The 13,413-nt window shown below is 41.6% G+C and overlaps 1 protein-coding gene across 1 annotated transcript in view; it reads right to left on the reverse strand.

The window, feature by feature from the left end:
* Sidt1 (SID1 transmembrane family member 1) overlaps positions 1-10,526 on the reverse strand; it is a 129,471-nt gene extending 118,945 nt beyond the window's left edge. Inside the window, exon 1 of the mRNA XM_008846986.2 lies at positions 9,657-10,526. Within this exon, the coding sequence (XP_008845208.1) occupies positions 9,657-9,878 (222 nt within the window). The 5' untranslated portion in view covers positions 9,879-10,526. The remainder of the gene's footprint in view (positions 1-9,656) is intronic.
* Positions 10,527-13,413: the final 2,887 nt, after the last annotated feature.

The following is a 13,413-nucleotide window of genomic DNA, read 5'->3' on the forward strand; positions in this document are numbered from 1 at the left end:
AATTTTATGTCTTATAGGATTTATACTGAGTTCAATATTGTATAACTGTATTAATTCAACTGTGAACCTAAAAATTTACAGCCACTTTTGAAAGAGATGTATTCTTGCTCTGGAGTGTGTTACTGAATATGTTAAAGCTGTAATGAAATGCTTCTTCTAATCATGTAGTTATTAAAAATTTGTTTAAAAGGTAAAATCAAATTGGTGACACTAACTGTATAAAAACAGTTTAATCCAGAATATTTAAAAATTATCACTTAAACACATAATAAAATATCAGCAAAACACTCATTTTTATATGGGCTTTGAAATCTATCTGCAGTTTGCATATCAGTTCAGACTAGTCACATTAGATGTAGAGGTTCCATTGTAGATATGTCGCTTAGAACTAGGTATTTCACATACACTTATTATCTGCTTATGTTCATTACAGGTGTATTTAAAATTTTTATGTATTTAAATTTTTTCCTTTAAAATTTTTATTATTATTGTGTATACGAGTGCAGATGTCCATGTGCCATGGTGCCTGCATGAAGATCAGAGGACAACTTTTGGCAACTGGTTCTCTTCTTTCCCTTTCTGCATAGACTCTGGGGATTGAACACACGTCACCAGGGTTGTGTGGTAAGCATTTTTACCCACTGAATTATCTTAGCGGCTCTTTTAAAATATTTTCAATTTGAGTGTAGCTAGATGTATAGATGAGGAGCCCAAGAATATGAGGGTTGTTTGTATAAATGTATGAGTAAAGCATTGGACTATCCAGATACATACTTCACTGTTCATGAGGTCTGGGTAGGTTTTATAAATCTGGCTCAAGAGAACGTTATAATCATTTCTAGATCTACAACTACTATTTGATGTTAATGAAGCCAAGGATTGCTCCTTGACTATAGAAAAGTATACTATATGATATTTAAAGATAAATATATGACAAACCTATAAGCAGTATTATAATAAATGAGAAAAATTAAGAAAATTTCTCTAAACTATGAAACTATACAACAGTGCCCACTGGCCTCACTCTTAGTCAATATAGTGCTTGAAGTCTAAGCTAGAGCCATAAAAGAAGAACAAAAATGTGTACAAAATCAGAAAAGAAGAAGTTAAACTATCCTTATTTACAAACAATGTGATTCTATATTTAGAAGACACCAGAAAACTTTTAGAACACATTCAGTAAAGTTTCAGGATACAATATCAACATATAAAAATCAGTAGCTTTTCTATTTGCCAATAACACACTTGGAGAAGGAAATTAGGAAAAGTATTCCATTCACAATAGCTTCAAAAATATCTAGGGATAAACATAAGCAAGGAGGTGAAAGACCTCTACAATGAAAACCTTTAAGAAACTGAAATAGAAATTGAAGAAGGCATAGACCATAGAAAGATAATTAGTGCTCCTGAATTGACAGAATTAATGTTGTAAAAATGACTATATTACCAAAAAGTGATCCATAGATTCAGCACAATCCCAATAAAATTTCAATGACATTCTTTACAGAATTGGAAAAAAATCCTAAAATTCATATGAAAAAAGACCACAGCCAAAGCCATCCCATGCAGAAAGAACATTGGTAGAGACATCATAATACCTGCCTTCACATTATACTCCAGAGCCATAGTGACAAAGACACCATGTCACTGGCACAAAACCAATGGAACATAATAGAAGTAAGCCCACACAGCAGTGGCCACTAATTTTTGACAAAGGTACCAAAAGCAGATACAGGAAAAAAAAAAAAAGATAGCCTAGTCAACAAACGCTGTTGGCGAAACTGGTTATCTCCCAGCAAGAGAATGAAATTTCTACCTCTCTTACCCGGAACAAAAGTCAATTCAAAATACATCAAAAACCCTTAATTTAGAATGCAAAACTCTGAAACTGCTTGAGGAAAATACTTCAAGATATAGGCAGAGGCAAGAAATTTTTTGAATAAGATTCCAATAACCCAGAGAATCAAATCGAATTGCAAGAATTTTAAAAGTTTCTGTACAGCATAGGAAACTATCAGCAGAGTGAACAGACAGAATATGAAGAAATCTTTGTCAGCCATACTTTGGAATGGGGGTTGTTAATATGTAAAATATATAAAATGCACATTTTAATCACAAAGCAACCCCTGCCAGTAAATAAATGGTCTGATGAACTGAACAGACACTTCTCAAAGGAAGAAACAAGAATAGCCAATAAATATTTTTAGAACTGTTCAACATCCTTATTGTGATGGCTTGAATGAGAAATGTCCCCATAGGCTCACATATTTGAAGACTTGTTAGTGCTGTTTGGGGAAGTTATGGAACCTTCGAGAGACTGAATCTTGCTGAAGAACGCATGTCACCAGAGGTGGGAGGGGATTGAGAGTTTATTAGTCTCACTTCACTTCAATTCTCTCTCTCTCTCTCTCTCTCTCTCTCTCTCTCTCTCTCTCTCTGCTTTCTGTGTATAGCTGAAGATGTGAGTGCTCAGCTGTCTGCTGCCATACCTCCCCTCTCATTATAGACTCTATCTTTCTGGAACCATAAGCCAAAATAAACTCTCTTCCATAAGTCACTTTTGGTCATGGTGAAGAAAAAAAAATAACTAATACACTTAGCCATTAGAGAAATACAAATTAAAACTACTTAGAGATTCCATCTCACCCAATCAGAATGACTACTATAAAGAACACAAATGACAACAAATGGTTGAGGGATATGGGGCAAAAGAAACCGTTACTCATTATTGATGGGAGTGTAAACTTGTGCAGCCACTATGGAAATCAATATGGAGGTTTCTAAAGATAACTAAACGTAGCACTATCATTTGACCCAACCATACCACTTTAGAACATACATCCAAAGAACTCACATCCTACCACAGAGATACTTGTGCATTCATGTTTATTGCTGCTATATTCACAATGGCAAGGAAATGGAATCAGCCTACAAGTACACCGATGAATGGATTATGAAAAGGTGGCACATATACATAATTAAATTGTATTTATTGTCAAAGAAAAATAAAACTTGCAAGGAAATGGATGGAACTGGAAACTATTACATTAAATAATATGTAACCCAGACTCAGAAAGATAAATACTGCATATTCTTTTTCATATGCATATCCTAGCCTTTAATTTTTATATTTGTGTGTTTATGGGGGTGTGACTGTGGCTACAGGTCATGAAACTAGACAGGGAACCATGAAGGGGAAAAAGATTTTTAAGGAAGTGAGAGGAGGGGAACAGAATATATGACATGAAGGTAGAAAAGGATTACTGGGAACTGAAAAGAACTAAGGCAGGGTGGGAGATATAGCAGGGAGAAGGCAGGGAACAGAAGGGTGGAGGATCAACCAAAACTAAGTATGTAAAAAATGTCATAATGATTGAATTTAAGGCCTGCTTCAAAGAAGGAAACACATGCCTGGTACTGTAAATCTAACTAAAAACCCATAGTTGGGAAGTTCACAGGCCCCAGGAGTGAACCTATTACTATTAGTCTACTGAATGGACATAGCATCAAACTGCCCCCTAAATCTATATCTCTCTACTTTTAGATTAGTGCAGCTTTCAGACCTCATCAGAGAAGTGTCTTTGTTCAGTGGATGGTGGTTCATGCAGAAATTTGCAACTGATGAAAGTGAAAAGAAAAAGTGTCAGTAGAGTTCCCAGACACACAGGGAACATCTACATCATATACAACCCTCAAGGTTCAGGAACCATTGCAGAAGAGGGGGTGGAAAGAGTGTAAGAGCCAGGGGTCAGGAAGGACCAGAGTGAAACAGTGTCTTTTGGACATGGCAGGACTGTTGCACTCATGAACTCACGGTAGCTATCACTGCCTGCACAAGACCTGCACAAGCCAGTTAACAGTCAAGCATGGAGTAGGAAGGCGTTCACAAGCTCCCACTCCTCACTGAGGAACCGCTGACAGCTGATGGCTTCTGGGGGAGGGAGAGTCAGTTTTCTTTCTTTTTTTTTTAAATAAATAATTTATTGAGAATTTCATACATGCATATAAGGTGTTTTGATCAAATCCATGCCCACTCCCTCTCCTCCAACTCCTCCCATATCTCCCTATCACTTTTTTTCTGATAACTTCATGTACTCTTTCTTCTTTGATTTATTTATTTTTCTGGGGCTTTTGGCTGCTCCAACATTCCCTCCCAAAGAGGTAACCCTAAAACTATTAAGGATTAGATAAAAGCTCCCAAATATTTTCAACAGTTTTGGCCTTTGGAACAGAGTATGTTGCTAAGAAGCCCAAGGACATTTTGACTTTTAGCCAAGAAACTGCCTACTTTTCTTTGGGGTCTTTTTACCCTAACTGCCTAGGCAATTCCTACCTCCTATTCTTGTACCATCCTCTGAAGAGGTTACCCAAATTGCCAGAAGGGAATCGGGACACAGACCACTCTGGCTTCCTCCATGCTGAACAGGAACACAGGGTGAGGCAATTGGAATACCCTTTCAGTGGGTCTATCTAAAAGACTCCCAAATTGTATAACTCTTATCTCTAGGGGGAAAAGAAAGTCCTTGAATCATGAATAGGAGATGTGAAGGAGAATTAAAGGCAAGGGTAATTAGCATTACAAGTTCTAGACAGGGAACTGGAAAAAAGTCAGAACAGGGCAATTTTCAAATGTCCATATGAGAGTCCATTGGAGTTTCTTGTCAAGGGTTTCCAAAAGCATCCCTCTATTGGGTTCTTCCTCATTTTTCTTTTGTCTTCCAAGGCTGGACTCTAGAGTGATGGATCCAGGATTTGCTTTCAGATATTTTGATAGCAGTTGGAGTGGTTAGAATCAGTGTCAGTTCCCTCTCAAAGCCTTCTAGATAAGGGGAGAAAACAAATTTATCCATCTTTTTAGAACAATAGCTGGTTGTCTCCCTTAGCTACAGGTGGGCCCTACAGTATTGGAGACCAAGATATCTTATATCTGAGCAGCATTTTTCTGGTTAGGAACAAAATCGTCAATGAGAAATAATTGTTTAAATAACTTTTTATATAGACTTAAGCCTAATGTCTGGGAAGTGTAATCCCTTGAACTCTTAAAGAAATATGAGTCAGTTTTCTTTAAAGGTGTGACTACTGGTAAGTTGATAACACTCCAGTGGATGGCCGCATGCCCAGAAGTACATGCATGGCCAGCTAAAATTGGAGTGAAAATTGGTCATTAAAAAAGAAAAAAAAAAGAGGTTATCTAGGTATGATAGCACACACCTTTAATCCTAGCACTCAGGAGGGAGGCAGAGGCAGGTGACCTCTCTGGCCTGGTCTACATAGTGAATCCAGGCCAGCTGTGGCTACAGGGAGACTCTGTCTTAAAAAGACAGAAAAAAAAAAAAGAGGTCAGGAATTGGGGGGTGGGGGATCGATAGGAAGGTGGAGGTGAATCTAGAGGGAGGAGTTGGGATAAATATCACAATTGTATGAAATTTTCAAAGAACTAATGTAAACATTTTTTAAAGAAGATAAATTCATTTCAAATGCTATGACAAATATGGAATTATGTTCCCTTAACCCTGAGAAGTGTGGGGCACAGTAGCTGCAGTTTTCTGTACAAGACTCTGATGGTGAGCCAACTCCAGCAGAAGCACTGTTTATTCTCCATCTCTGTAAGTGTATTCTTATTTCCCAGTAAACCTGTGTTTGTGTCCTTGTCCCAAACATATCCCTAGTGACTTTCCTACAAGGTGATTTCCTGCTAGTTGACTGAGCCTTCTGGTTCTGCATCCTGTTTGCACAGTGTAACTCTACTCCCCAACTAAGGAGTCTAGGCAGACTTCCTCCCCAGAGAACTAAAATGAACCCCATCTTGCTAAACCTGAACCTTCAATCAGCATTTTCACTATTTGTCTTTAAACTCTCCACTCCATTCTTTCAGCAATGTTTTTAAATGTCAACTTCATATTTACGTTAAGTCATGCCTGGAAGACACATCAGACTTTTCCTGGTGCTGAGTTCAGTTCAGTGCAACCAAGTCTGGTGGAATCATTCTTGGGACAGTATTTGGTAAAGGAGATGCAGTGACTAACGGGAATGGCTGGGGAAGTTTCCTGCCCCATCCTGTCTTCATCAAGGCCCAAATCAGTATAGACTTTCTTCTCCAAAGCCAAGGACAAATAATGACAAACAAGAATGACAAAGAGAATAGAAAGGATGGAAGCTAAAAAATTGGACTTTTTTTTCTAAACCAAAATCTTGATCGAAAAAGGGTATTGAGAAATGACTCTAAGGGGAGATTTCCATGCCCGACCAAGACATTGCTCAGGTTAGAGGAAAATTAATCATGACTCAGCTTCTCCTATGGACATCACAGATCTCTAATTAGCTTCTTAGTGAGTTTGGAGCTGGCACTGGAGAGAAAATGTTCAACATGAGACAATAACACAAAGTTTGCTGATGGCCAGTATTGGGGAATAAGAGTGAGGAAATGGTTAAAAATGCTCAAGTCTGGGGGGCTGGCAAGATGGCTCAGCGGTTAAGAGCACTGGCTGCTCTTGCAGAGGGGTTGGGTTTGGTTCCCAGTACCCAAAGGACAGCTAACAACTGTCTGTATTTCCAGTTCCGGGGTATCTGACACCCTCTTCAGGCCTCCATGGGCATTGAGCAATGCAGGTGCACTTGCATCCATGCATGCAAAACACTCATACACACTTTTTTAAAATTTAAATTAAAAAAATATATATTATATGGCCTACAGAGTCCCCAAATGTCCTTCAGTGGGTCCACCAAGAGTCCCATACCTGTAAGAGAGTACCTCTGATTTAATCTATCAACTATCTTGTGCTGTGCAGTAATTCCCTCAAATTTTTCTTTTTTTTTAATTTTAAAAAATTTATTATTTTTATTTTGTATGTATGAGTGTTTTGTCTGCACGTGTGTAAGTACACCCATGCTGTGCAGTGCCCACAGAGGTCAGAAGAGGGCATTGGATCCCTGGACAGTTGTTAGCTACCATGTGGGTGCTGGGAATCGAACTCAGGTCCTGTACATGAGCAGCCAGTGCTCTTAACCATTGAGCCACCTCTTCAGCCCGCCCTCACATTATTCTAAACCTTCAGTAAAAGTCTGTTGCAGACCCGTTCATGGCATTGGAAGGAGAGGCTCCTGTTGTCAAGCATGGAGCAAAACAGACTAAGAAGAGAAGAAAGCTTTGGGTAGGAACTGAGTGTGAGTATTTGACCAGGTGGATCTGGAAAACCTAGAGAAATCAACAGAAATGTGACTGGAAATTAACTTCCCATAGTAAGTGGGCTGAGGGTTCCTCTCTCTTATGTGCATATTAAAGATATGCCTCTGAAAGCTCTTGCACACTGGCATTAAAATAATTGACATCTGCTAGGCCCATGGTTCTTACAGAGATCTGCCCACATCTGCCTCCTGAGTGTTGGGATTCAAAGTGTGCACCACCACTATAGTTGATGTTTTATTGTACTATTCAAAGATGTTTTTGAAACTATCACCATTGTCTCAATAATAAAGGACTTTTTAATACACATATAGGTAACATGGAAAGGACATAGGAGAATATTTTTCTTATTTTTTCTTATTTCACTTCAGCTTAAGTATTCCTTGGTTTTTTATTCATTTATTCATTCATTTTTCATAGAAAATATTTATGAGCCTCTGAAATACTGAGAACATGATTGTGCCCTTGCCCTCAATACCTCAAAGTTTCCTAGGAAGGTCAAGGAGGTGACCTTAGCTGCAAAGAGGGGAACCTGCACTGGGGTAGAGGAATTCTGACAATACTAAGGGAAAAGGCAGAAGCGGCATAAAACAGCAGTCTGCCAGAAAGGAGCAGCACATCCTCATCTCAGCATTCAGGAAGCTGAGGCAGGAAGATGGCAAGTTTTAAATCAGTCTGGTCTATGTAGTGAGACCCTATCTAAGAGGAAGGAGGAGGAGGAGGAAGAAGAAGAGGAGGAGAAAGAGGAGGAGGAGGAAGAGGAGGAGGAGGAAGAGGAAGGAAGAAGAAAGGAAAAGAAAAAAACGAAAGATGGCTCAGTGGTTAAGAGGGCCTACTACTCTTCCAGAGGATCTGGGTTCAGTTCCCACACCCACATCCAGCAGCTCACAACCACCTATATAACTCCAGTTCCAGGAGATTCAACACCCTTTTCTGGTCTCCTTGAGTACCAGGTATGCATGTGGTGTGTGTGTGTGTGTGTGTGTGTGTGTGTGTGTGTGTACAGACACTCACACATACACTTAAAATAAAAATAAATCTTAGAAAGAAGCTAGTTTGCCTTTAAGTAGAACTGTAAGAAATACCAAAGCCTGTCCTGACTTTCTTTGAGCACCTAATTTGATTTAGTGAAGGTAGAACTCCACCCCAGACATCATGAGAGTTTCAGACTTCTATCTGTTCCCAGGAAATCCCAGGGCTAGAAACATAGGTGTAATATAGCAGACACCGGGTGAGGGAACCCCACACTGGGCAGGAGGGTAATCCTTATGTGGGGCATGGAAGAATAAAAACTGTCCCCTCTCACCTGTATGCAGTGGGATGACTTTGCACACAGCCTCTCTGCTTACTACAGTACCTTAGGTTACAGGAGCACTGGGCAGGGTGAGGGCTGTACTGTCATGGAGACAATGCCATAGGGTTTGGTGCTAGACAGGAGATGGGGAACTTAGGATACTTTTTTAGTACACACAGCAGGAAGATGTTTGAGAGTAATGACAGGCACACGGGTCCCTCCTGTGTCTTAAGGAAGGACGTTTCGGAATTGTGACTCTGAATGAGAATCAGGGGTGAAGGCACATAGCTGTATTCAAAACATCTATCTGGTTCTGGAATTTCCCAAAGGGGCAGGGAAACGCTGCCTTCGTAAGGAATACAAGAACGCATTTGTACATTTTATAAGGGAAGTAGACACAAAGGCAGGTATACTGGAGAGTGAGGTACCGTGTTGGAGGAAAAATGTGAATTACATGCACTACTTTACATTATATAATCATTTTTAAGTCAGAGGCATAATTACGGAAATAATCCTCCTTCCCTCCTCGTCTCATTCAACTCTTGTCAAACAGCTCTAGAACTTTCGCACACATTTTCTCCCTTATTTACAATCAAAACCTGGATACATCAGCTGAACTCTCAGATACAAATGTCTTTTCCGTGGGTCTCCTGGCTTCCCTGAAGCGCAGTGTTACCATGGTAGGGAACGCAGGAACCGACTACTGAGCACCCCGAGACTCTGCAGTCTGTCCACTCTCACACGCGGTCCATTTTAGGTTCTGAGCACCTCTGCCTCCCCACGTGCCATCAGATAGAAGGGTCTCGAATCCCATGAAATGAGGTTCCTTCTCCTCAGAGATTAAGAACAGAGGTCTATCCTCCCTGGCCCTCATCCACCCTCCCGCGAACCCAGACCTGCAGACTTTCCTGGAGAAAGGCCCAGCCCCAACCAGGATCCGCAGAAGATGCGGGTCGCAGCGCCTCTGCAAAGCCCAGAAATGCCAGCAACTAGGGTGGGGGGCGCGAGGTACCCCCAAGCTGGTGGCCTCAACTGAGGCCGGGCAGCGATTGCTTCTCAGGAGAAGGGAAGGGAGTGAGGGTTTCCTGTTCCCCGGAGTCTTTGCAGGTCTGTTGGGCACCGAGCGAGCTGGGCGATCTGGTAAGTTGTAGGAGTCGGCGCAGGCGGCGAGCGTCTTACCTGGCCAGGCTGGTTGGTGTAGTTGAAGGCGTAGATGTTCTCGGTGCTGAGACTCACCACCCCGCTGTAGACCCGATCGAAGTCTGCACCCCTGGCCGGGTCGCGGCGACCGCGGTGCAGAGCTGCCGATTGCGCTGGGGGCTCTGCCGGGTGCCGGGGAGCCGCCGCCCGCAGTAGGCAAGGCAGCGCGCAGAGCAGCGCCAGCCGCCCGCAGCCGCGCATGGTGGGACCGCGCCGGGGGCCTCGAAGCAGAGCCACCCCGGCGAGGAGGCGAGCCCGGAGCTGGTCCTTCCAAAGCTGCCTGCGGGGCTGGGCGCCGGCTTCAGCAACTCGGTGATGTGTGGCCAGCCCCTCCGAGTGCCGGCTGCCAGAAGGAAAAGAGCGGATCAAATACCGATGTGCCCCCCTGGGGTCTCCAAGGGAGGCCACTCGCAGAGTAAGGAGAAGGCGAGAAGTGGAGGCCGGGGAAGGCTGCTTTCCCCAGCGGCTTCTAAGTCTTCCTTCCCATCGCTGAGAATCCGCCACTTACCCAGACAGAATTTTCACAGGTCTCTTTCCCCTCAACATCAACAAAACAATATCCCCCTAAATCCGGCAGAGATAGTTAGTCTAGAAGAGTCTGTATGACCAGCCATCGAGGAGGAAATCAGGTCCATGTCAAATGAATGTGTACCCTGGCTGCAGACGAGCAAAGGGAAAGCAAGAGCCTGTCCCCCAGGAGAGGGTGCACCGCTTTGCTTTTCCAACTGCCACCTGCAGAGGACTCTTGCAGGTGTGAATGCTGGTCACTGCCTATCTGCCCGCTTTAACAGCAACCTATCACGAGCACTTGCCAGTAAGGAAATAATCCTTATTACTCCCGTTCTTCAAGAAGAGGCTCACGTCATCTCTCGCTCGCCATATGTGCATGTATGTAAATATGTACTGTTACAAAAAATAGATATGGTTAAGAGAACAGTGTCTAGCTCTGCTGGAAGACTGATTCCGGAAGTTGTCAAAGAGAATTCAGTAACTGGATTTACTCAGAAGGCATTTCTTTCCACTCCAGCCGATTGCCTCGTTCAACTCGCAGTGTCTTCTTCCAGATTCTGGGAACATTCTCAGGTTTCTAAATTGCTTTCTTGTTTATCTGAATTTTTTTTTTTTTTTTTTTTTGAGGCGAGTTCTTACTATATAGTCCAGTTGACCTCACACTTGGGATCTTCCTACCTCAGTCCTTCAAGTGCTGTAATTACAGGGATGTGCCCCATACCCAGTCTGCCCAAGGTTTTAGAGAAACACAACACAAAAATATCCGGAATTTGAATGGTTTTTAAACTGCTGTGCTGAAAACACCTATCCTTTTTTCTAAGTTTAATCAAATTTAATAAATTTATGAAGGTCTTTGAGGCTAGCTGGGGTAGTCAGCTTATGCAAGCTGTAAGATGAAGGTCATGGGGCCCTTCTTAAACTTTATGAGATAGTAGGAACTGGCTTTTTCACAAAGCAACATGGTTTTTTGAGGCCAAGTATCTCCATATTAGGAAGACAGCTCATAATCACGGTTGAAACCTGCTTTCCTTCCACTCACTTGCACTAGTTCTGCCATCTGGAGCCATAGGAATAAAACCAATTCCTCTTCCACATGATAGCTTTGCAGGTATTTGAAGGGCGCATGACCTGTCATGTGATCATTCAAGGTTTTATCCTAACTTTAAGCCATAAAATTAGACAAGATCAGAAAATATCCTTTATCATAGTATTAAATAAGATATTAATAATAGATTAAAAAAAAAAAAAGATAGAGTTATATATAGGAGAGATGATTCTGTTCTATGCCCTAATCCTGATTCTAGCCTTAATCCTTTGCATGACCGTAGATAATCATCATCTCAGGATCATAAGTTATAAAAATAGGGGGATACACTTTTAAAAGTACATTTAAAACTTGAAAAGTTTATTAACAAATATTATATGAATATATTGTATGAGTGCCATCTTAGTAGCTAAAAAAAAGCCAAAATATGATGTAGCAGGCATCCATTTTTAATATCAACAATGCTAAAACCCCACTGTGAAAGACTGAGTATATAAATGGGCATTGGCAATAGAACCTGACTTACAACTTCTGTAGTTATCTGCTCAGAGAGTTAACCTGTGACCTCAGCATCAACCATTCCAGTGTGCCAAACCATAACCCTGGCAGGAAATGGTGCAGAATGTTAGGACTTGGTTCAGTGAGTCAGTTGACGTAGCTTTTGCTCTACTTACAACATAAGCTCAGCAGAGGAGGCCAGATAAGCTCCCCAAACACAAAGTGCACTGCATCTAGCCTTCCCTCAGAGTCTCCATGCTAGAATCCAAAGAGAGCCTGTCCAAAGCCTTCTATTATTTTCAATATAGAACTTTCTCAGTCCCCTGCCTGTTTTTGAACTTCTTCCCTCACTTATATAGTAGATGAATCACTTGCTACAGCAAGCTCTGGGTAGCTTCTGTTTTGTGAAAATGACATGTTTATTTCTGTAAGTTTTCCTAAAGATTCCACAGACATGATTTACACTACCACTGGGGGCGCTACCAGATATGGTGCTTACCAATGCCCCTTGTACCCTCCTGCTCACAGCTTTTGAGCATACACTGATGGGTGTTAGTTAGGTCAGCATTGCATTGGAGCTCTATTACCATTAACTTTGAGTTATTTGACTGTCAAGGGATCTAGGCTTCTTATCAGTTTCTAATGTTTAGTATCTTCATTTGAGTCACATCAGTCATTTTTATTCCTTTTTGTGCTTTGCTTTGGTTCTGTTTTGTATTGTGCTGTCTAACAGTGTAGATGAGATAGATGTGGGATCCATAAGCCTTTAGCTTGAGCTGGCTTCACAGATCAGTGTGGTTTTCACTCCACCAGCATTCAAACAAACTTTGCTATGGGTCACTGTGCTAGCTGATTTTTATTGTCAACTTGACACAATCTAGAGCCATCTGGGAAGAAGGAACCTCAACTGAAGGATTTCCTCCATTAGACTGGCCTGTGAGCCTGTTGGTGACAGATTGTCTTGATTGCTAATTGATGTCAGAGGGTCCAGACCAGTGTGGATGATACCATCCCTGGGCAAGTGGTCATGGGCTATATAAGAAAAGTAGTTGATGAGTCAAAGAGTGAGCCAGTAAGCAGCATTTCTCCATGATTTCTGCTTCAGTCCCTGCTTGAGTTTCTGACATCATTGTTGGGGACAAAAAAATAAAATACCTTGATGAATGCTGTAAGAACTCTGCATTTTGATAGAAAACTCTGTTTAAAACGTTGATTTAGATTTACTTGCTAGCTTGCCTGTTCTGCCTGATTGTATCTACCACACATGGATGATTAACCTAGTTGAAATGTTAAGAATTGAAGTGCTGTAAACCTCCTTCCTGGACCCTGGACCCCTGACTCAGTTGATTTACAATGTGTCCTGTAAGCCTCTTTGCACATACCAGATAACCGATAAGGAACAAAAGAGGGAGGTTGTGCCAGGCTTACACCAGATCTACCCTTCCTGGAAAAGATGTTTAACCGAAACTATAGCTTTTAGAAGATGATTGATTAAAGTGTCTGCTGAGGAATGCTTTTTGTGTAATGACTGTGTGGGCCTATATAATCTGTACCTGAAACTGAATGGGGGTCGATCATTCTGACCAGACTTGCATGTCTTGGGAAGCCGGTCGGCCCCAGCTAGCTGGAAAAGTAAAGACTCTGCTTGATTTTTACATCTCCAATCCCGTGTGTTTGTTACCT

This window comes from Nannospalax galili, unplaced genomic scaffold, assembly GCF_000622305.1.
Source record: "Nannospalax galili isolate Female #2095 unplaced genomic scaffold, S.galili_v1.0 scaffold743, whole genome shotgun sequence".
NCBI classification, from domain to species: domain Eukaryota; kingdom Metazoa; phylum Chordata; class Mammalia; order Rodentia; family Spalacidae; genus Nannospalax; species Nannospalax galili.